At 38.2% G+C, this 23,526-nt stretch overlaps 2 protein-coding genes across 5 annotated transcripts in view; one reads left to right on the forward strand and one right to left on the reverse strand.

Annotated features, from left to right (window-relative positions):
• The window catches only part of LOC306798893 (acrosin-like), a 173,041-nt gene that overhangs the window by 127,267 nt on the left and 22,248 nt on the right, over positions 1-23,526 (forward strand). The window lies entirely within an intron of this gene.
• Positions 12-23,526, reverse strand: part of RAB3GAP2 (RAB3 GTPase activating non-catalytic protein subunit 2) — a 40,157-nt gene continuing 16,642 nt past the window's right edge. For 2 of the 4 annotated variants that reach the window (XM_079299246.1, XM_079299245.1), the window contains exons 9-35: positions 23,369-23,467; positions 22,415-22,563; positions 21,417-21,496; positions 21,235-21,324; positions 20,625-20,764; positions 19,781-19,997; positions 19,334-19,477; positions 18,997-19,079; positions 18,618-18,682; positions 18,138-18,228; positions 16,299-16,426; positions 15,381-15,594; positions 12,988-13,085; positions 12,341-12,446; positions 11,270-11,430; positions 9,312-9,528; positions 8,785-8,958; positions 8,555-8,661; positions 7,492-7,558; positions 6,817-6,887; positions 5,451-5,486; positions 4,810-4,884; positions 4,405-4,623; positions 3,223-3,312; positions 2,920-3,138; positions 2,130-2,288; positions 12-1,869 (exon numbers count right to left, since the gene is read on the reverse strand). In XM_079299246.1, the coding sequence (XP_079155372.1) occupies positions 1,723-1,869; positions 2,130-2,288; positions 2,920-3,138; positions 3,223-3,312; positions 4,405-4,623; positions 4,810-4,884; positions 5,451-5,486; positions 6,817-6,887; positions 7,492-7,558; positions 8,555-8,661; positions 8,785-8,958; positions 9,312-9,528; positions 11,270-11,430; positions 12,341-12,446; positions 12,988-13,085; positions 15,381-15,594; positions 16,299-16,426; positions 18,138-18,228; positions 18,618-18,682; positions 18,997-19,079; positions 19,334-19,477; positions 19,781-19,997; positions 20,625-20,764; positions 21,235-21,324; positions 21,417-21,496; positions 22,415-22,563; positions 23,369-23,467 (3,446 nt within the window). In that variant the 3' untranslated portion in view covers positions 12-1,722. The remainder of the gene's footprint in view (positions 1,870-2,129; positions 2,289-2,919; positions 3,139-3,222; positions 3,313-4,404; positions 4,624-4,809; positions 4,885-5,450; positions 5,487-6,816; positions 6,888-7,491; positions 7,559-8,554; positions 8,662-8,784; positions 8,959-9,311; positions 9,529-11,269; positions 11,431-12,340; positions 12,447-12,987; positions 13,086-15,380; positions 15,595-16,298; positions 16,427-18,137; positions 18,229-18,617; positions 18,683-18,996; positions 19,080-19,333; positions 19,478-19,780; positions 19,998-20,624; positions 20,765-21,234; positions 21,325-21,416; positions 21,497-22,414; positions 22,564-23,368; positions 23,468-23,526) is intronic. The other 2 variants (XM_079299248.1, XM_079299247.1) reach the window with 1 other exon arrangement.

Genomic DNA, 23,526 nt, shown 5'->3' on the forward strand with positions numbered 1-23,526 from the left:
AAAAGACACAATGAAACCTCAAATTTTATTTAATCAATTTACACAAATCCACAGCAAATTAAACACAAAATAGCACTATATACAGAGTATTACTTACAATACATTACAGATTTGATTGGTGTAGTGTGTCAGCTCTGACATGATGCTCAGTTAGAGTAAATTCCTTTACACAGCTGTACCAGGATAGAGGAATGGAATGCAGCTAAGGAACACTCGGCTTTCCTCATGTTCCATGATGACCAAATCTCAAGCTCACTCAATTCTGCAGAAGTGTGAGGTGCTGTCAGGGAAGGTGGTCATGGCACCTGTACAATATTGCCTCTTCCATATCTCCTTCACAGCTCAGTTTTAACCTCAGTTACAGAAATCAGTAGAGAAGTACAACAGAACATTGACTAGGGAATTTTATTGGAAGTCTGACTATTTGCTTCATCTGTAGGAAGGCAAACATTCAGTATCAAAGCAAGAATCCTTCACCATCAGCCTTGGAGTGCAGTGATCAGGAACTGGGGCTGCAGAACAAGCCACCTGCATCACCTTTTGGGGGGCAAGTCAAACCCTTTGATGACAGCAGCACATACTTCAGAAAGATAAGACACAGTTTGAAATTCTGTCTCCAGCAAGGCAGAATATTACAAATGTTTCTTACATATAATGCAGGAGGAGCAGGTTACAGGATGGAGCTGGTAATTTCAGCTGACAGACAAGAGGTTTACACCAATTTCATTTTTCTCTCCTGGCCTCCTTCAGACAAGAAGTGAACAGGAGTCACCAATGCCAGATAACCATGTTCAACACCATTCCAATAGTGAAGATACTATAAGATTCCCTGTAGGTACCATCAATAAAGTAGAGGTTTTAAGGCTAAAGTACTCAGTACTGTCAATCTTTAGAGAAGTTGGATCAACTTTTTAAGCATTTTTGACTACAAGTTAACATGTGCAGAGATTCATAGCATACTACATCTCCTACAGTGATAAGATGGAGGAACAATCTTACAGTAAGACATTCCTTGACCTACTTAAACTCAGCAGAGCTTAATAATACTGGAAATGGATGTAAATCCAGTTGTAGCTGAAGCCCAGCACCCTAGAGACAGCACGGGGAGAGCTGGACTAAAAGAAGTGTCCATACTCATGTCTGGAGGGTTGGGTTCTCCTTCCCAGGCTGATCTCCCTTTGCCTAAGGCCCCAGCACGTTTCATCCTACATGAAAAGTGCAGTTGTCATTGTCACATAATGCAGTTACAAGGCATGAGCCCAACACCAGCTCGAGCTTCAGAAAAAGCAGTATTGGCTTTACACGGTAACTTCAGAGACTGAAGTTCTTCTTGGGTCTAATTCTAAAGTTGCTTTTGGAAAACAAATCATACATGGAACACTGAAAGTGCAGCAGTTACTGCCAGCATGAAATACAGAATTTCACAAGATGTGATTGTGTCAAGAGACTAAAACTGCTGTCAAATATACCCAATTTAAACAACTGCATAAAGCACTCAAGTCAGAAATAAATAACAAAGCAGTTCAGATACTGACAAGTGTACTAGAAACTAAACATATCCTTACTAGTGCAGAATTTAAAATATACTCCAATTTAAAATTACCTTCTGAAATTCTGGGATGGGGGAGCATTGTTCTTTCTGTTGCTTAACCAGAGCCCCATGTAATTTTCTTCCCATCAAGTTCAGGCTCAGTGTAAGAGCCTGCTCTGCTGCACAGGTGCTCAGGCTGGGATGGCCTCGACAGCCTCGATGAGGTTGAGGGCCAGGCTGTATTGCCCATGGTTCTCAGGCAGGTGCTCAATCACCTTGCTCACCAGCCTGGCTGTTGTCGCAATTGGCACTTCCACATTCTGGATTTCCTGGGTGTCCTGTGTGAAACAACAAACTCAGCATGGCAGTCATTTCACAGGTAAGCCCTCCAGAACCTAAGTCAGACTGCTAATGTTATAAACACAAGCTTATACTTTGACCCATGAAACTGCTTTACCCTCCATGAAACAGAACTACCATGAGGAAAAACTGGGGGGGGGGGGGGGATCCTATTTCCATAAGTAAGAAAGGGCCATTCAGATGTAATCTCTGTCTTGGTGAAACAGAATGCAGTTTTCCAAAGTGGAGCTTAACTTACCATAGCTTTGAGCCAAGTGCTCAGTGTTGGAGGAAGCCTGGTGAGGAGTTCCACGCCCTCCTTGATCTGTCCATGGAGCAGAGCGAAGGCCAGCCTCTGCCCAGCCAGCATGAGCAGCTGGGATGCCAGCACTTCTTTGTCAGCCACCTGCAGGAAGGCCTGAAAGCAGAGAAACCCAAGGGACTAGATACAGTTTCACTGTGACAGCTCGCTTAGCTGGAAGCCTGAAGAGCTGTAACAAAATAAAGTTTTTGATACTAAAAGGACAAATAGTCTTTGAGACTGTTTCTTGTGTTAGGTGTTACTGTAACAAAGCACAGTAATAGGAGCTGCAGAGCAGCACAAGGCAGAGAATTCCTCTGTACTTGACAGGGATTACCAGGAGCACAAGATCAGTTTTACAGTCCAGCAACATAATTCCCCCGCAAGGAAGAGAAGGGGTTTTTATGGTCCTATTATTTTTTTCCTTTCCTAAAGACATTACAAGCAAAAGAATCCAATTATTGAAATTATCAAATATAATAAAATTTAAAAGGCCATGTTAGTTATATCATTAATGTAACTCCCTGTCACATTTCTGCTAGTTGCAATAAACAGACTCTTACCGGGAAAATGGAAAAATAAAGGTAATTATTAGTCCTGAAAAGGTACTTTTATAGTCTCTGACTTTTTAGCCTGGGGATTTTTTTAGCTCAATAGATCCTGCCTAATCCTTCCAGGCATCTTAAGTAAGTGAAAAGCAATTTTAGCAGAACACATGATAAAAAAAAATGTTAAAAGCTATTCCTACCTCTTCACCCAGATGATCCATCCCATAACTGTACAGTTCACAGACATAATGCCTTCTGACCAGATCCTCAGAGATCTGAAGATACTGAGCCAGGTCCGCAGCCAAAGTTGGCCAATTCTTCCCCTTCTCAAAAGGAAAATATTCCTCTTCTGAGACTTCTCTGTCCTTCTGTGATGAACACAGTGTTTGAACTGCTGCACTCACAACTTTGAGCAAGAACTTTGAAGCAAAAATCACAGGTTACCTCAGGGTTATTTGTAACTTCAGAAGTTTAAGAATTTTCAGTACAAAACTTCTGCCTACCTGCTGTCGGATGGATAAAATGCTTGGATCCATATCCCCACTAGGTAGCAGCTGAATTGATGTAAGGTCTTTGAAAAATGCATTTTTGCCCTAAAATTGAGAACCAAAGACAGGTCTCAGGGAAACAGGGCAATACAACAAATCCACTCTAATCCAATACTAAGCAGTCCATTTACTTCTTAAACTTATTTTGTACCACATCTTCTATTTTGCTCACAGAGCAAATTGAGACCTCGGTAAGTGAAAGCAAAAAGAAAATGGCTAATAGTAATAGTTGTATGCAAAAGAATGGAGACACAGGAATAGGATCTGGTTTTACTCAAAACATCATATGCACTCTTAAATGACAAAAGGCAGTATGCTTTCTGCTAACAGATAAGGAAAAAAAAAAAACCAAAACCAGTGGAATTTGACATGTGGTAAAATACTAAAATCAGACTCAAATGCTTGATGAGAGGTGGCAGACAAGTGCTACATCAGAAGTAATATTCTGAATTTATAAAATTCTAGTAAATCTTTTAGAAAAAAATCTGAACAGTATTACAGTACTAAATTATTTTCTCCACAGCAGGAATTAAACCACAATCTACACCAGTGCTTTGTGTTTAAATTCTCTTAGAATCAAAGTGTGGTTATGATAGGAGGAGGAAAGCCCAATTTCTGGTATCAGGATCAAGCTCTGATTGTAATATGCTGCATTTTAAATGCAGTGACTTTTTAAAGTGGTTTATATGGGTTAAATGAAGAACTGTTTTTTCTTTTTGAGGTGCTGGGAATTCTGAAATAATCATCAGCAATAATGGATACAAGAGTGACACTAACAACATTTCTGACCTTTAAATATTTAGGTTTCTACTGGTCTGGCACTTCTCAAAGCAACTAGAAAAACCTGTTATCCAGCGTTCTGACCATATAGTATTTTCAGGCCAGCTAATAATTAAAGGGCTGATCTTCATGCAGCTGAGGTCGCTACAAATATTTTATTCATAAGGAAGCTCACCAGGTTTGAGTCTCTGCCTGAATTCTGGTGACAATTTCATTAATGCACCACAATGAACTAAAGGCTTTCATAAAATCACGCAGGAACTGCTTAAAGTGTGAAAGCAAGCAAATACCCCAGACAGCAAGAGGAAGGGAGTATCAATTCCAGCGATATTTCCCTATCTGCTTCCAAAGCTATACCTTGCTGTCAAACAGTGACAGTGGCTTCACCCCCTTGAGGGAGAGCCTCATGGTGGCGTAGAGGACGGTGCAGAGCACGAACTGGTGCTCCACCAGCGGGTAGTGGACGCGCTTCTGCTCCAGGGCCAGCTCCACGATGGACACCGGGCCCTCCACCGACAGCCAGGCGTCCTCGGCGTCCAGCACGGGGGCCTGCATCTCATCACTGCCCACGTCTGCCTGCCAAGCAACACACCACAGCAGTCACACACAGCACCTACACTGGCCTGCTCTGCTGTGAAATCAAAAACAAAACACCACGTTCTTTGGAATGTCTTTAACATTTGTCTGAACTGACACAGAACAGAAATTAGTGTAACCGCAGTCATCGGTTCCTTGCTTTCAATGGGAAACATAAAAATTTACCTCTAGCAAAGTTTGCAGAAGTTCTGAACAGCAGCCAAGAAAAGCTGTCATTGCTGTGTCACTCATCCCTACGTCCTGGTAACAAACAGTAAGATTTAAATTGTTTCAGCTGGAATTAAAACAGGCTTTTATTAGCTCTTTTTGTTTGAGAAGACAGTTGTTGACATAAAATACACAGTTCAGCTCAGTTTCTTAATCTGTTATATTTAAACATAAACAAATATTTACTGAAGTATGACAAAGAGTTAACAGGAAAATTTAGAATAAAATAAATGTAGCCATTTATAATACTGTATCTCCAATGATGAATGAATCAAGTAATGCCACCTAGTAAATTTAATTTTGTGATCACATCAGTTGTCTTCCAAAAAAGTTTCAACTAATGACATTATGCATGAAAAATAATAGTAATTTGTCATCATAGTCTCAAGCATACCCTCTATAATATTTGAGGTTATACTACTGTTCTAATCTGCTTTTTCAGATAAAAATTAATTTATACTTTTTAAATTTGTAACATTTTCTCTAGGGCAACATTTACTTTTTCTTTTTAAACTTTCAAAAATAAATCACAAACCAGTATTGAATTTAAGGCATTTCTAATTATTTCTTCCCTCTCAGACAAAAGTAGTATTACTTGCCCGTCTGCATAATCTGTCCTTTGGAGCTTTTCCAACCTGTTTTTACAAAAAAAAAAAAAAAAGGTAAAATGTATCACACCTTTTTCATTACGACATCTGTTATCCACATTTTAACCTTTTAGTACTATTTTCCCAATATAAAGTGAGAAAATAGCTCAATTACAGCTACATGATGCAGCACAATGCAAATCTTGCTTTCAACAAAAGACTTAATACAGATTGTAAAGGAATGAACATCACTGATGCCCATATTTAGTTCATCTTTCTTAAACCTAGGATTAGAAATAAGGCCCCAAGGTCCTCATTCAAATCTGAGAGACAGCTAAGAAATTTCCAGTAATTCCTAGAATGGAGAACTAAAGCTGTAACACCAAGCATGATATTAGGAAGAAACCAGTTAATAAAAACTTTTCTCTCTTCTCCTGCAGGAATTACCTCAGATAGAACAGTTATGGTGAAGGATTTGCATAAATGCATGCAGGAAAACTGGAAAAGGCTTTTTGCAGAAGCAACACCTGCTACAACTGTACACAACTAAGCCTACTTGCTGAAAGGAACAGGGAAGAGGATATTTTCCAGTTCTTAGAGAGCTAAATAAAAAGCAAAGGCAGAATATGAGAGAAGCAAAGGATAAGGAAGAGAAGACAAGAGAGCAAGTTCTTGCAGGCTTTGTGCTGGAGTTTTATTCTTTAAGTCACTATCCACTTACTAGGAGCAATCTTCCTAAACTGTCTTCCAGTAAACAGCCCCACTGCATAGTTACAAGCATAAAAAAAAAACCTGAAGCTTAGCAGGGAACAAAAGACTGCTTAAATCCAAAGCAGACAGACTACATGCTAGAACAAAAGCTAATTTACAATAGTAGCTATAGCTAAAAGTGCTCAACAACATCCACAAAATCTTCTGTATTTTGCAAAGTAAGAGTTCATGTATATGAAATCTGGACTTGTGGTAGATCCTTGGTATTAACTTTCCAGGAAACAGGCATGGACACTTTAAGATATTTATTGTTTTCTAACAAAATTTTATATATGCACACACAGATAGTTTAAAACTGTTTCACAAGTATTTCTTATTTAGCAATTACAAGCTAAAATGTCACTTAAGTCTTTAGAACACATTACCCAGTGTTGAACAGCTGCCTCTAGTTAATCATCCAACACATTTGATATTTTAAACCACACATTCCTACATCACTTACAAAAGTTAGCTACATAATAAGCCAAATAAACAATGGTGATTTGCATAGTTAAATCAAAGATAATCCAAATACTTTCTTAAAACAAAAAACCTAAATGGAACTGTTTATAAATACAGGTTTCACTTTCCAGTTAGTAATGAGGCAGTCTCAATGCACTGCACTCACCTTGTCCATAAGATATGTGGCAGAAGAAAGCTTTTTCACTATGAATGTGTTCCACATCATCAGAGCAATACCTGGAATAATCACAGACTTGTAAACTCCAGGTGAATAGAAAAGGGATTTTACAAGATGGTGAACAAAACAAGAAGGAATTGTGAGTTATCCTCATTGCTTTATATTTGGAGTTTAGATTTCTCAGGAGGAGAATACACTGGTGATCAAATACAGTCATAAGTGCAGTTAATAATCTGTTAAAAATCTGCTATTATGCAAACTGGGCTAAACACCTTATCTGCATAAATAGTCTATGAAAAAGAAAATGTCCATCATCTTCATTAAAACAGGGTATCAAGAAATGCATGAAAAGTAATTGACTACAATTTATGTTCCACTACTTATATACAAATAAAAAATAATTTCAGAGAAATTTTACTTTAAAATGCTTTTTGTTAAACCCATCAGCTTTATCTAACTTATTTCCACAGTTGTGATGGAAACTCAATTTCACCATGGGAGAGAGAAGTGTGGATGTCAGCAGAAAGTTTTGGGGTGGTTTGGTGGTTTTAAGACAAAATGGCCATCACTATTATGAAGAGCATTAATTTATTTTAGCCAACAAACATCCATTCTGCTTTACAATTTCAACAAAGATAATTCTACTAAGAGTTTTGTACTTACCATGCTGAATGTGAGCATTAATGATGCATCTTAGATGATCTATAGACCTATTGAGAAAACATGCTTCCTTATGAAAAAAAATAAATAAAAGCACAAGTTAATACATCATTCAAAACTTGCTTTAAATGTAAATTATTCATTCTTAAAGGGACCAGACAGATTATCTTACAGCTTCTACTTTGACAGTTATAAAGCTTGTTATTCTGCTGTTACAATCTTCTCTACCAGTATCTGACAAACATGTGTATGTCAAATTTTGTTTCAGTTATCATGAAACTAACTCTAATTTCAGGGACTTTTTAGTATAAGTATTGTTGACATAACTCTTTGCTGAAAGGCACCACCACTGACAATAGTAATTTTTCAAATACAAAATCCATTTCTGATAGAAAGAGTAATTTTTACTCAATTTTGCAATGCTGGAGTAAGTTTTTAACAAATCTCAGAGGAACCTTCTATTCTACATCAAGTTATGTGGCACTGCTCCAAAAAGTGCTAATTTAACTCTTAATAGCATCTGAACTTATGACAACACTTTCCATTAGAGAAACTAATGGTAATAGGACAGCAGAGGAAAAAAAGAAATTTTTTTTTTCTTATGACAACTCCCAGCAGTGGCCAGGGAATCTGAGAACATTCAAGAAATCCCTCTTTCCTCCTTCAATAGAATGGGTTCTAGTCTAAAAAAAATCAGTATTCTGTGATTTGTTTAAGCATATTTAAAACAGAAAAAAGTATGCCTCTATTTAGGAGTACTGAAACTGTTTTGGATCTGCAGTACAAACAGCCAGAAACCTTTTTCAAAGGGAACCCAGTTTCCACACTCCCAGTAATGAGAATCTGAGAGCTTTGAAACATCAGTCCTATTGTGAAGTGCCTCAGGACATACTCTCATTTTGTCAAGTCAATTTCCACTTGCCACTTACCACAGAAAAATTGCACTAGTAACTGCTTTAAAAGTCAGTCTTATTAATTCATGCTTTGATGAGCTACCAGAAGCTTGTGAAGCTGCTTCTATCAAGTTGGTCTTAACCATTATTCCCTGCAAAAGACATTTTCTTACCTCTGGGTCCTTATTCCACTGCACTACACATTCCCAGGAGCAATGTGCATGGAGCACATCCACTTCAAGACTACATGGAAATTGCTGATATGCTACTTGCAGCAGCTCTAGAAAAAAAAAAAAAAATCTGAAGTTAGAAGACAGACTTCTTCCCACTAAAATTTCTGCTATTTCACAACAACAGTCCCAGCAGACTTTTACAATTTGAAAAACTTAGATTATTTTCTTACCTAGGATTCTTTCCAAGCCTGTAGCTTCTTCTGGTTCCTCAAGAAAGAGATTATTATGTGTTTCTACAGATTCTTCAGAACTGTCTGTATTGTTTTTGTACTGGGCCACGTTCAGTATAATTGGACTGAAGCCTTGCCTAAAAACCCACTTTGCCACAGTGTCAGCAATACCTCCTAGGGTGTTGAAAAGAAAAGTATGAGGCAGAGTCAATGCATTGCAGATTATTTATGGTTCACAATCTAAGGACAAGAGACAATACAGGGGTTTTTACTACTACCTTTAATTACATATAGGCAATTAAAAAACTTCCTAAGCAACTGGTCAGAAGCTTACAATGCAGTCTTTACAGTAATAGCTTTAAACAATTTTAAAATACTGCTCTACATGATTTGCATTGGTTTTTAAATTAAGAATGGTATCCAGCAAACCAATTTCCAGCACAGAGAATATCATTAAATAGGTAAAGATGGCTCAGAAGTCTATCAGAAAGAAAATCAAAAATCTCTCCAAGAAAATAAAAATGCACCTTTTCCAGCTTCAAGCAATTTCTTAACAGACAGTCTGCCCAAAGGCTCAGTCTGGAGTGAGGAAACTCTTTTTGTCCTTTTGGTCACTTTGCTATGCAGTAGTGTTTGAAGTATCAGGCAATCCTCTAACTGTTTCAGCAGAAGTTTCCAATATTCAGTATCAAGGGAAAGTGCTTCCCAAGATTCCGTGTCTGAACCTACAGTTATTTGGGAAAACTAACAGAAGATATGAAGTGGTTTAGGTCTGTTCATTTTAAAGCACCACAAGTTTGTTCATAAAAAATGCACAGCATTAAAATTCAAAGCTATATGCCAAGAGCTACTGCATTTTAAAGAATAATTTATTTCAAAGTATGCATTAACTGTAATGCAAAGATAAATTAATACCCCCCCACTGCTCACAAGTTACACAGATCCTTAAATAAAAGCCTAAAGGAAAATAAAAGGACCTGAAGAATGATTTACAGTCCCTTTTTTAAGTTCATATTTAGCTGAAAAGTGGGTTAGAATACCTTAAAAATATTTAATTTTAAATCCTTCACTATATAAACCTTCCCCAAATGTATGATTAAACCACCTACATTTCCTACATTTCCATTTCCTATAATATTAAAAAATATGTATCACGTACTCAGAAATACTGGATCACACCACATGACAGTTCTGTGCATTATTTTGAGGACTCTCATGTCTATCAGCAAATGCTCTGCCAGGAAGCCCAAGAACCTTTCCAGATTGGCAGGGGGAAAAAAGTGGGGGGAAGATACATGGATTTATGGAGGGAAATTTTGAAGGAAATAAATCTGTTACCTTTTTTTTTTAAGCAGGAAAGAAGAAAAAGGGACAAAGAGAGCTTGTAGATAAAGGATAATATGTTGCAATGTATCAACATCTCTATTTTGCAACACTGTCAATTTTGATAAACAGAATTGCAATAGTTAAGCAGAGTGTGCAAAAATAATAAAACACTTCCTGGTGCTCTAGTTAAAATTCACAAGGCAGACACAATTAGGGGGCTGGAGCACCTCTCCTATGAAGACAGGCTGAGAGACTTGGAATTGCTCAACCAGGAGGAGAAAAGGCTCCAGTCCTTAAAAGGGGTCTATGGGGGAAAGCCTTTTTACAAGAGCAGGAAGTGATTGGACAAGGGGGAGCAGCTTTAATGATGAAAAAGAAGGTTTAGACTGGCTATTATTAAGAAATTCTTCACTGTGAGGGTGGTAGGCACAGGTTGACCAGGGAAGTTGTGGATGCCCCTTCCTTGGAAGTGTTCAAAGCCAGGATAATGATGCTCTTGAGCAATCTGGTCTAGAGGGAGGTGTCCCTGCTCATGGCAGCAGGGGCTGAAATCAGACCATCTTTAAATTATCCTCCAAGCCAAACCATGCTCTGGATCAAGAACATCACCTACATCCCATCTAATCTGTTCAAACACATCTACCTGGTACCATTTGGAAATGGAATCATGTTTTCCACATTGAATTGCAATGCTGTATGCAGTTTCACAGCCTTAATCCCAACTTGGTAAAGGTATTTATTACCAAGAAAACCAAGCATCCATCATGTTAAGAAGGGAATAGTAACGTAGGCACTACAAAAATTCAACAACATACTTAAAAAAAACTCACAACTATGCTAAACATGTTTAACATTCAAAGTCACCATTCCCAAATTCATGCAGAAAGTATGTAGGCTTTAAGTTTGTCAACATCCTTTGCAATCGAGAGAGAAACTCATTGTACAGTTTTCATATTTAAATATGTTTAGTAAATAATCCTGACATATTCATCTCAGCATAATGCTCTTCAAATCTGAATGCAAATTTTCAGGCTTGCAGGATGTGAGGCTTGTGCCCAGGCTGGAATGAGGCCAAATGCTGGGGGTGTTACTGTTACCAGGACAGTTGCACAGAAGTGACACAGCAAGGAGAGGAGAAGGGGAGGCTGGGATGAGTTACCTTTTTCTCGTTCAGGCTGTCGATGATCTGCGCGGTCACAGAGTGCCCCACGTGAGCCGACAGCAGGGCAGCCGCGTTGCTCTGGGACTGAAGGCAGGCCGTGCGCATCTGCTGCCACCAGGGGGACACGGACTGCGTGTCCCACGACTCGTCTATAGCGACTGCGGGCAAAGGGAGAGCGGCCAGCTCAGCCTGGGGCACCGCGGGAGCGACCACCCCCGACACCAGCACTTGTGAACACAGCCTGCCCATGAAGAGCAGCTTCTGATTGCTCTACATGATCATTTCCCAGATATTTAACACACGGGCTCTGGATCCTAACTCAAGTTTAAAACAGAATGGGAATGATTCATTCTCAACACTCATTTGCAGCAAACATGCAGACAATAGATCTGAATCACAAGGTAGCAAACCTGCTACATGCTTAGAAGATCTAAGGGATGTTGCACTTCACAATGCAGACAGATTCATTTGTGATTTCAAGATGCCACACATTTTCAATGCACTCAAGCTGTCTCCCTTCAGGCTACCTTGTGTTCAGCAGCATTAATTTACTCAGACAGCAGCAGAAGCTTATTCACACTTCCCATTTCAAACTGCTAATGCTGTTCTATGGTGAAGCAGACAATAAGGGAAGCTGGCACAGATTTATCCACAGCAGTTGAATGAGAGACAGGAGAATCAGCATTTGTTCATACGTACAACCCAACCCAAATTATGGCAAACTGACTTTATAGAGTACTCAAGTTACAAATGCTGCTAAAGTAGCAGTAAAGTAAAGGATGCCTAAGAGCCAGACAGCACAAATTAAAGAGATGGGACTATACATTCAAAAAATGTGAGGAAAGCAAGCTGGACAGCCACATTCTGCTGCCAAATAGGAGTTGTGTCAATTTAGTACAGAGTGAGAGTGAAAACACGGCATGATTAGTTAGTCCATGAACATGCAGCATTAAATTTTGCTGCATAATTTGTGAGTGGGGAAAATCCAAGGTGATAATAGAGGCTTGTCAGAGTAGTAAATTTCTAATAATAACAGTTGCCTTTGAGTATTTTAAATGCACATCTCACCTTTCATTTTGCTTAGAAGTGACAGCATAGTGTGAAGGCAACTGACAGAATCTGGTTTGTCTAGAATATCTTTTTCCTTGGAAAGCCATAAATTGAGAAGGAGTGACTGTAAAAAAAGAGAATATTGAATTGAAGCAGTAAAATGAGAATCTAATTATTGCAACACACCTAATGCAAATAGTTTCTCAAACAAGTTTTATGTCACAGAGTAAAAGTGTTATATCCATGAACCATTATATTAACATAGTAAGTTAAAAATATACAGCACAATGCACTCTATGACAGATACTGAATTAAATAATACAATCAGGACATTTAATTAGGAAGACATTCTAGAAAACACTCCTTTTAGAAGGCTCAACTTGGCAAACATTAGGAATTACTAATGTGGTTACAAATTTTACAACGCTTGTAGTCCTTAATAAATATTCCAGACATTTCCACTAGAATACCTACATTTTCTACTAGAGTATTTTCGTTTTTTTTCTGTGATCTCTCTTAGCTGGAAAATATAAGTATGAGCAACTAAAGAAGTGAATATAACACAGCCTGAATAGAGCAATAATCTAAAGGTCAACATAGAGAAATTTTCCTTTCAATGTTTTGTTTTCAAAATACAAATCAAGGTTTTGTAATAAACACCTTACCAACAACGTTTGTGGGCTAAAACCTGCTGATTCCAGTGCATGGCACACTTCCTCTGTGGAACTCTCCCCACACAAACACTTCCAGAAGAAAAAGCTGCCTGAAGCAAGAATTAGTAGACATGATGAATGGTATCCAAAACCAGGATCCCTCTCCTTACACTTAGACAAAAGGCAATCTATTGGTCATGTCCCAGTGAGTGCAGTATAAAAGAACAAGCTACATTCAGGATTACCTGGTGTTCACCTGCCTGCCAGGTTAAACCAAAACAGTCTTTTCTGATGCCCAACAAGGGGCACAGAGGGTTGAGATAATGACAGATCTGACCAGAGAATGTTAAAACAAATTTGTCACAAGCATTCATTACATTACTTCGATAGTTGATGGTCACAATGCCGATGGATTTGCTGCCAGACCGTGTTAAGTGGTGTGTAAATGGCTGTAAACATTCTCTGTAGTGCTCTATCACCCCTGGGGGTGGGTTGGGTTATCAGGTACTGTGTAACGATAACATCTCTGACACTGACCTGCGTTTGGCCTCAGCCCTGCCACCAGCTCTGGCCCCTGGGCGCCGTGCAGTGGCAACGATTCACAATTACACCTCTGCTGCTCCAAGGGCCCATCCTGAGGGATATGCCTTCCTCCACCTCCCCCTTCCTCCAGCCAAATTACAGTCATTCTGCCCAACACTGCTTGGTATAGCCAAAGGGAAGAGAAAGCCTCTGGATCTGATGGCAGAGTGACAGGCACTGTGGCTACTCTGAGCCCAGAAACCTGGCTGAGCTACAGAACCAAACTGACACTGAATCACTGACTACTCTACACAAGAAATACTGGAAGAGAAAGTCGGCTCACTCAGTAGGAGGAATGGGAGAAGAAGGTGGATGAGGCAGGCTACTCCACAGCAGAGCCTGCATGAGAGCAGGAGAATGAGGTGGTCACCACTCAGGAAGGAAGAAGAGGAAGAAGAATTCGTAAACAAGGCAGTAACCAAAAAATTCCTGTGCCTGAGCGAGCTGCAAGATATGTGTGAAGATTTCAGCCAAAATCCAGGTGACTACACTGTCATTCAGCTGTTCTTATGTTGGGATAACAGGGCCAGTAGGCTGAAATCAGAGGTAAGGAAGCCAAAGAGCTGGGATCCCTTTCTAAGGGAGAGGGCATTGACAATGTAATTGGAAAGGGACACAAATCTTCAGCCTCTAGAGGCAACTCCTCTCAGGTGTGAAGGGAAGGAATCCCTTTAAGGAATACATTATATGTCACCCAGGCAAGTGGACTGACCCAGACTGCACAGAATGGGGTGAAGTGAGCCTTTGGAAAGATTGAAAGACACAAAGGGCTTCTAAAGGCTACATGGAATGCAGTGGGTGCTGGGACATTCAAACAGGGATCCAGAGGTAGCTATGGTCACTTGGTTGGTTGGCAACCATTGGCACTATGGGATCTACCAATCAAACTACCCTGCCCAATCAAAGCTCTACCATACAGAGGAAAGGGATTAAAATATGCCAGGGAACAGTTTATGTTATTCCTGCCTCAGGCAACAGCAAACCCATTTGTGGAACTGCTTTTGCTAAGAGATCTGGATGCACTTGGGGAAGTCTGAGTGCACCCCAAGGGGATTTGATTCTGGGTGAGAACAGCCAGTGATTTGAATTGTATGTTAATTACAATATTGTATGGCATCACTACTACAAATGCTATATGCCATATCAATGGTATTACAATAAGAAATACACAGATTAATGACAATTTAATTTTGATGTACCTGTCAAAGTGCAGTGATGCTATAACATAACAAGCACAGCAGTGATGGAACCAGAACTGGCTTCAGCATGCAACAATCTAATACCACACAGCTCTTCTCCTGTCCTAGAGGGCTACTACATATGAGAGACAGCCATGGAGTAAATTACATTAACGGACATTTTAGAGGGACCTTGTTGAAAACCTCAACTCCACAAGGTCCTTGTTGACTCACCTAATGGACTTGTGCTGCCTCTGGTCAGCTCCCCCATCTCTGAGGCTAAAGTCAGTCCTGCCATTAACTCACCTCTTAGGATGCTGTGACCATGAAAGAAACAGCAGAGTACAGCTGCTCTCTGAAGTAGCCAGTTACCACTGCCCAATTTAGTGGTGTTAATAAATGGATGAGCACTGGTTGCATGGCTTCAGGGTAATTGTGTCCACAGATGCAGTTAACTTGTATTAATATTCATTCATGTATAAAGACTTGTCCTCCAGCTAAGAGTCTAAAAGAAGCAGTTACATACTACTTCAAGGCAAGACAGGTTGCTAAGGCCCTTAAATTAAGGCTAAAATATTTATACCATCTTAGATTAGTGTAAGTCTGAATAATGTGAATAAAAAAAAAGAGCTCAACAGCTCTTACCTAAAGCCACATATTCTCCATCTTCCATATTTTTTACAGTAATCACATCCTTTTCATATTCCAGATATTCTAAGAAGGTTTTCACAGACAACACGTCATCCTTCTCATCAGTCAGCTGAGTGGTAGTTTGAGTATTTTCTTTCTTGTAGTTCTCCAGTAAAGTTTCAAGCCTATGAAAATCTTTTTGTTCAAGACGAAGCAGTTTAGCCAAGTCCTTAAAAGCAAAAAAAAAAAAAAAAAAAATATCTCACAAGACTTATACAAACAGATGGTTTTCAAAACACAGTAAAAATTTTAAAAGTCAGAAGAGTAAAAATATTCCATTTCAAACATTGAAAATGTCTTTAAGAAGGGCCAAATAATCTCCCAATCAGTTATTCACATTGCTCAAATGAAGAGCTTGTCTAGCTTCCTTTTTAAGGACCAGTTACAGATGTATTACCCATTTTTAGATTCTGCCCTCAGCATAACAATCATCCATCAAGTAATCAAGCCTGTTAAATTTCAGAATGGTTTTGTAAATATATAAGCAACTTTACAAATTATAGCAAAAGCAAGCCAAATTATGCTGCTATGCAAGCATCAAAATTTGTAACTTCTACAGGGCCCAAAATATCCCTCCAGAACCAAAATCAAGAACATGCTACATACTTTTAATAAGAGACTGGAAACAGGAGACTGGTTTTCTTTTCACTTGCATATCAATTTTATATGTCTCCTAAAGAATATTAGTAGATGAATTACCAGACACATGAGGCTGGAGGGAAGGTATTATAAACAATTAATAATTAAAAGCTGCAGGCCACAAAAATGGGTCACTTGCTTACCTACATATTTTATCTGAGGCTTTGAAAACATATTTTTATGCTTAAATAATCTCTTGAATTTAAAAGACAAGTGAATTTGGAATTTACTCACATTATCTGAAGGTGAAGTCTCTTTCTGTATGCTCTGGGAATTCAGTTTGCTAACCAGTTCATAAAGATGTAGCAGTTTTAACTTATTTGCACAGAACTGCAACAATCCTTCATCCACACACTCCAGCTCTGAGGAGAAATAAAACTACATTTAAACTTGAAAGTGCAGCCTGGAATAGTTAAACACACTCACAGGACTGAAGGATTTCTGAAGCTCACTGTAATTTTTGATGCATTGCTGTTTGCAGTGATTACATTCAACTCAGAGCAGTATAAAATAAGAATTATTTTTACAAGAGGTATTAAAGAAAGCTATCAGGTTTGTTTTAAAACTGGAGGTTGACAATGTGGAACTGGACAAAGACAAATCTATTGTCTTCAGCTGGTTTAAGGCCAAACCAGAGACTGTCAAAAATTGAAAAACAGTTCCTATTTTCCTTCATCAAGAATAACAAACTATATTTTATTCATACTGACAACACTTTAAGCATATTCCTCTAATCCGAAGAAGGCTTGATAGCTATTGGCATTAATTTTCACCTTTGCAAGACATTGGCCTCTGTATTTTTGCCATCTGAGTCTCAGAAATTTCATGTATCTATCAACATTCAATTCCAGTAGCAATTCAATACAGGAAACTAACATCAACATATCCAAAAAACCCTTTTATTCCAACTGATTAGTCTTTAAAGAAAACTTTTTTGAGAGACCCTAAAATAACCATTCTATACAAAAGATTCCTCTGAATAATTTTTGCCTCAAACTGCTTCTGAACATGATTTTCACTTACAAACCCTTAAATATTTTTGATATATTGCTATTAAAATAGTACCAAAAAAAGAGACAAAGAGCTTGTCACAGAACCACTTGACCTTAAATTCACAACCACAGCATTCACAGAGCCCAGGATCTGCTTCATATTATCTTTTAAAAAAATTATTTATTTTTATAATTTTTAAAATTACCTACTAGACAGAAGAAGAGGAATATAACACTAGTCCTGTAAAACTAGGACCATCAGTCAGATTTGCTTTATATTGTGACTCTGGGGAAATAATGTTATGTTTGACAAGAGATTACTGATGAAAAGTGCACAAACACACATACAAAATACACTACTCTGTCCATCTCCCTTCAGAATTAAAAGTCACATTTCTGTTTCTCTTTGGATGTTTTATGATTTCTAACAGAAATTGATAATACTATTGATTTAGAATGAGGTAGAGAATTTAGGTAGAGAACTGCATGTGTCAAGGTCTCAATCTCCTCTATTTACTTCAAGAAAACCATAAAAAGGAACTACCACTGATAAAAATGAAGGAGAAATTTCTTTGATTTTCAGCAACAAGATTTCGAATTGGCAATGGCATTTCCTGACATAAAAGATACTAGATGTAGTCAGCTCAGATTCTCAGTGATAAATATTTTGTGCTTCAAGCACATTAAAACCCACAGATCATGCCACATGCTCACTTCCTTCTTTGGAGACATAATAAATCAAAATATCTACAGGCATAAGCCTACAAATCCTCTTTCTAAAGGAAGCTTTTACTTCCCCCAGAGCAGTAGTTGTTGGGTTTGTTTTGGTGGGTTTTTTAAAACAGACAATCACAAGTTACTAGGCACACAGCAAGCTTAGCCAAGTATACTTACTAGCAAGCTATTTGTAGTCTGCATTAAATAAAGACATGCAAAACCAACATCCTGTGATATTTAGCACTGAAATTAAGCATTCCAAACCTGGTCTCCTTGTTGAACAGTACATTTCTACAATAGTCTTACAGCACTGCAGACAAAGTGCAAATGCCTCTCTATATTTGCAAAACAGATATCCACCTACCCTGTTTTTTTAAATTATCCATTAATGTCTGAGTGATGCTTGTGAGAGATGAAAGTGGTACACGTTCACTTGTCAATATACTTTCCAAAGCCTGTTAAGCAGACAGTCAAGAGAATTAAACATTCACTTAATCTCATTGCAAAAACATGCAAGTTCAGCCAACAATAGCACATCTGTGACCATGATTTTTCATGGGTATTTCACCTGCACATATACCTGTGGCATAATTTGTTCCTACAGAAAAGTCTTCTCTCTTTTTATTATTCATAGACAATGTCTTGGAGAAGTGACAAGTCAAAGTTAATCCTAGTCAATATATTGTTAAAAACCTACCCAGAAAAAAAAACACACAGAAACCCTAAACAGATCAATTATTTGCTTCAAGTAATTATAGGGAAAAAATAACTTATTGTGAAAGATTTAACATTCTCATAATGCAGTATTTTTCTTCTAAAATGAAAGTATACTCTAAATGTTCACCTGTTTTTTTGTAGCAGGATATTTGATATCAAGTATTAATTCCTTTGCTTCAGCTTCAATTGAATCTGCAAACAAAGACAATCACAATTTCAATTCATATTCATCAAATGCCTTCTGAAAAGCAAGTCAATCTGCACCACAGTGAAGGTGCATATGAGCTCATGACAAAGATGATGAAACTGTTGCAGAAGCTGCCAAAATAAACTTGAGGAAAATGAAACAAAATAACAGAAACCCCCAGCTACTTAAATATCATAGCTCATATACACACAGCTGTCAGAATGCACTGCAATCATACTTGTGGTTGCACACTTATAATACAGATAATCCATGAACTCCTTGATAACACAATCTTAAGAAATTATACAAGAGAACCTACCTGGATCTGAGGTTTTAGCTTTGAGTAAAGCATTTAACTTCTTCACTAGATGCATATCCTTTGCTCGTTCACTCTTTTTATCACTGAAGGAAAAGAATTTTTAATTGTATGAGTGAAGAGAGCTATAAGTAATGATTCAATAAAACTGTGGGTTTTTAATTATTTATGTTACATTAAGGTAACATCCCAGTAATGAAAATCATGCTAATCCATACAAACCAATGAGACTATTGCAGAGTACTATTCAGCTTTAAAAGGAACACCAGAATTGCTGTCTCCAACTGTTTCCAAAAACAATAAAATTAATTTACTTATATAGAGCATAAGAAGTCCTTACCTCAGTGATAAATGGAAAGGTACATGGACAGTTTTTACACTTCCAGAGACTGGATCAACAAGGCAGATCTGGTAAGTCTGGGGCTGCCACCCCTGACTGGTCACATTGTTTAGACCCATTATTTTATAGCCAGGATACAACAACCTGAAATTTTAAGATATGGCCAAAATTAGCAATCTTCCCTGTCCACAAACACAATAAAGAAGCAATAAGTTTTATGAAGCAAAGGTTTAAGAACTGCTAAACACCTTCATCAGAAAACACCGTAGAGTGATGAAATACAACAAAGTCCCCACCTCTAGAACAACAAGCTGCATTCAGAGGAAGCACTGAGCAGCACAGGAAGTGTTTGCCAGCACCACTAGCCCTTCTGCCATAGCTATATATCCCTTTATTGCAGCAGCACAGCCACCATGCCCACCTGCCTAGCTGCTACCTGTTTCTTACCTGCAGTACTTCCCCACATTGAAGGCTCCAACCCGAGGTCCTTGCTGCGTGCTCCACACTTCCAGAATGCCTCTTCTTGGAGCATAGATCACAAGGAACTGAGCTACCCTGCTTGGACCCTGTGCATTTCCAAAAGGAGAAGAATCCATCCTCTCTGTTTCCCTCTCCTGAAGGTCTTCTACAGTCTGTATCCAACCAACTTCTGCATCACGGTACCCTTTGTAATAGACAGAAGGTCATTAGTGTGCAGAAATTATTAGAGGATTAGCACACCAAGATGAAATCTTGACTTTTGTTTCAAATTGTACAACACCTGACTCTGTAAAGAACTTTGGTTCATTGCCTTGGAACAGGGCCCACCAGAGAGTGGCCAAACACAGCCTTGGGCAAAGCTCTGGGGAAGAACTAATTTTTCTGAAGAAGATATTAAAAAACCCAAAACTCATCAGGTCAGTGCTCTGGACATTACACCAATGCAAGAAATTGAGGAGTCCCTGGCTGTGCAGCCATCATGATGAAATGACAATCTAACAAGCTGTATGTCTTCTTAGTGATTTTTCAAAGTTTATCTTCTCTGCAGAATTAAAGAGGGTTCTAGAGCTTATCAAGAGAAAGAACCTTGGAGAATAGAACTAAAACACTTCCAAAAAAATGCAAACCAAACAGACCAGGTCATACAAGTATTCCAGGCATTTACAACAATACCTTTATGGACTTTATATTACACCTGACTTTGGTTTGTAATGAAGCAATGTACTAAAATTCTTGGAATTCTAAGTCTGAACATAAGAAGCCCCCAGTGTTTTGAAGAATATTACTTGCTATACTACCATCACCACCATACCTTTCCACATGCGAACTGCGAGTCCTCTGGTAACATCCAGCAAAATAACCCTTCCAAATTCATCTGTTACTGCAGCCAAAGTGTTGCATGGAGAGAGACAGATCCTTTCGCCGTGGCGCCGGGAGTCAGGAAGTCCAAACCTAAAAATATAACAACCAAGCAAAGCTACTAGACACATCCTTTTCTTCTGAAATAGCTAGATTTCTTTCTAAGGATTAAGATTTCTGTTTTTAAGGTAACAGAAGGTATGGGTAAAATTAAGAGCAAATAATGAAGAAAAAAAGTTCTCGTTCTGTCTACCAAGATGTATCATAGCTCTGCCTAAGTCCTAGTGAAAAAGGAAAGTTCAGAAGGTAGGGTAAGTGATGGCCTTGTCATGCACTGTCAGGCAGTGACTGTACAGCAACAATGAACCCACACACTGGAATGGAAAGATGAATAATTATTTGTCCAGAACAACAAACTGAAATGAAACAAACCTTAAAACTAACTACCTGCAAACTACCATTGCTTCTTAAAGTCACATGTTCGTCAATTATACACCTTTCAAAATAATTTAAATAATTTAAAACAAGACATTCAAAGCAACTGACAGTGAAAAACAACTTACCTCACTGCCAATGGGGTTGCAGGTTCCACTTTTGGTTTCTGTTTTTGGACAGGTTCTTCTTCATGTTTGCTCTTCCAACCAAGCCAGCCACTTTGCAACAGAAGAACATAAGAATTACACTAATGGTCTTAAAAATATTCAGAATATTATGCAGCTACTACTAAAAAAAAAAAAAATATTACCTGGCAGCATTAAATAATGCTGAAGTCAGTTTGCTCGCAACTGCTAAGGCAACATGAGACAACAGTGGCTGTGAGCTACCCTGAAATACAAGAATAAAGTGTTTAGAAAGTCAAGAAATAGTCAGCTATGAACTACCCTGAAATGAAGGAACAAAGTCTTTAGAAAGCCAAGAAACAGCTCTTACACTGAACTCAACTGCAGATTAGTTTTCAGTTCAGAAAGTATAGCTTTAAGACTGCAAAATTTTAATTCATTGCCTCCAGAAAAGTCATTCTGACATCTCTTTACCATCTCAAAATCCTCCTGCAAATCACTGGTATCACAGTATGTTTGTCTGCAACAGAAATTAAAAAAACCCCTGTGTGTGATCTATCACAGACAGCTGGCTGGTGTATGACTTTGGCATCCTTGCAAATATCAACATAAGCAGTTTTTTCACAAACTTATTGGAAAGCAAGTACAAACCCCAAAATTCCAATTCTAGCATTTTCAACTAACTTTCAATCCTGGTAAGGGCAGCATACATGTAGGGACTGAATGTACAGACACAGCTGCACTGACATCCTTTTCCTTCCATACAATAGAAGATGATGTAAAGATGCTACAGTTAAGCATAAATTGCAGTTTTTTCCTACAAGAAATCACTACAATATACTCAGGTCCTGTGTACACATGAAAAGCCAAAGATCTCAATAAAGCCATAAGATGCATTTTACACAATACCAACATAAGTTTTCAAAAACATTAGTTGGCAATAAATTAACAAATTTGAAAAAATTACTTATCACATTTGATTTAAGATATAAAATAAAATGTCTCATTAGCAGGAACCCATGTTACACATATTACACCCACTCCAAATCATTCCAGTTCCAGAAGATCAAGAAGGGGAAATGTCAACATAAAATGAACATAAGAATACTTCAGAAATACTCATACAGAAAAAAAGTAAGATTAATTATTCAAAATTTCAGCCAGTCAGCTTTGTAGTACATACCTCCAGGGCAAAAAAGAACCCAGTGAAAGGATTGGCTCCAACAGTAACATACTGGGACATGGCAGGTGGACTGTTTTTTATAGCTGCATTATATCCTCCTATATTGGAGGCAGTCTTCATTTGATCAAAAGGACACAGTGTCATGATGCCTAACAAAAACATTAAAGTGAATGTCTTACACAGTCAGAACAGAGGCATGCAATTGCTCTAAAAGCATAAATATATTCCTGCCTTCTTGACTGACCAGCCAGCACTCATGGAAGGCAAGAGGAACAGCTTTAACTCCAGAAATGCCAAATAACATGGCAGAAATAACCTAATGGACTTGGGTTAATTATAAAGCATATCTGGTTTGTTCAGAAGAAAAAAATTCAGCAGAGTTCATCAGCAAAAATACATGTACCAAACTCACTTTATCTGCCCTTATAGCAGCCTTCTGACCTCTTAACTGCTTTTGTAGAAAGGGTGGAAGAGAAACTAAGCCTACTGTCCCTCAGATGTGCCTCTGACAAAAATCAAGGCTTCTGCAAATTCCTGAAGGGTAAAAGTCTTTGAGAGTCTATGAGCCAATTTGTCCTTCTGGAAAGGAACCATCTTAAATTTAATTTTCCTTATGTGCTAGACTAGGGAAAGAGCCATACCAGTCTTAACCTGTCTGCCAGACAGTTCCTTCACTTGACAGAAATGAAAATAACTGCATCTGACCTGGCCTCAGTTTTTTCTTACCAAGTAACAAAGAACAAATCAGCTACAGCTGTAAAAGGGAAGACTCAGACCCAACAAGAAAGTAAAATATATTTGGGATAGTGGTTAATGAGATCATTCACTATGACAGCCTTCTCTCACACATATTTCTATCCAACCAGTAGCACTAAGTGCTCTCCACCAGAATTTAACTGCACAAAAACATTAATCCCATTTTTTTAGTATTTGAAATTAAACAGAAATGCTTACCAATACTAGCATGGTCAACAATCGTATCCACATCTTGCAAACCCCATTTCTTATAAGCTAATGGTGGAGGCTGAACATTCTCATTGCCAGATGCTGCAGCTGACAAAAGACAATAAAGGACAAAAAAATTCTACTGAGTAAAAGGCAAAGGAATAGAG

Source organism: Erithacus rubecula (genome assembly GCF_903797595.1).
Source record: "Erithacus rubecula genome assembly, chromosome: 2".
In the NCBI taxonomy this organism is placed as follows: Eukaryota; Metazoa; Chordata; class Aves; order Passeriformes; family Muscicapidae; genus Erithacus; species Erithacus rubecula.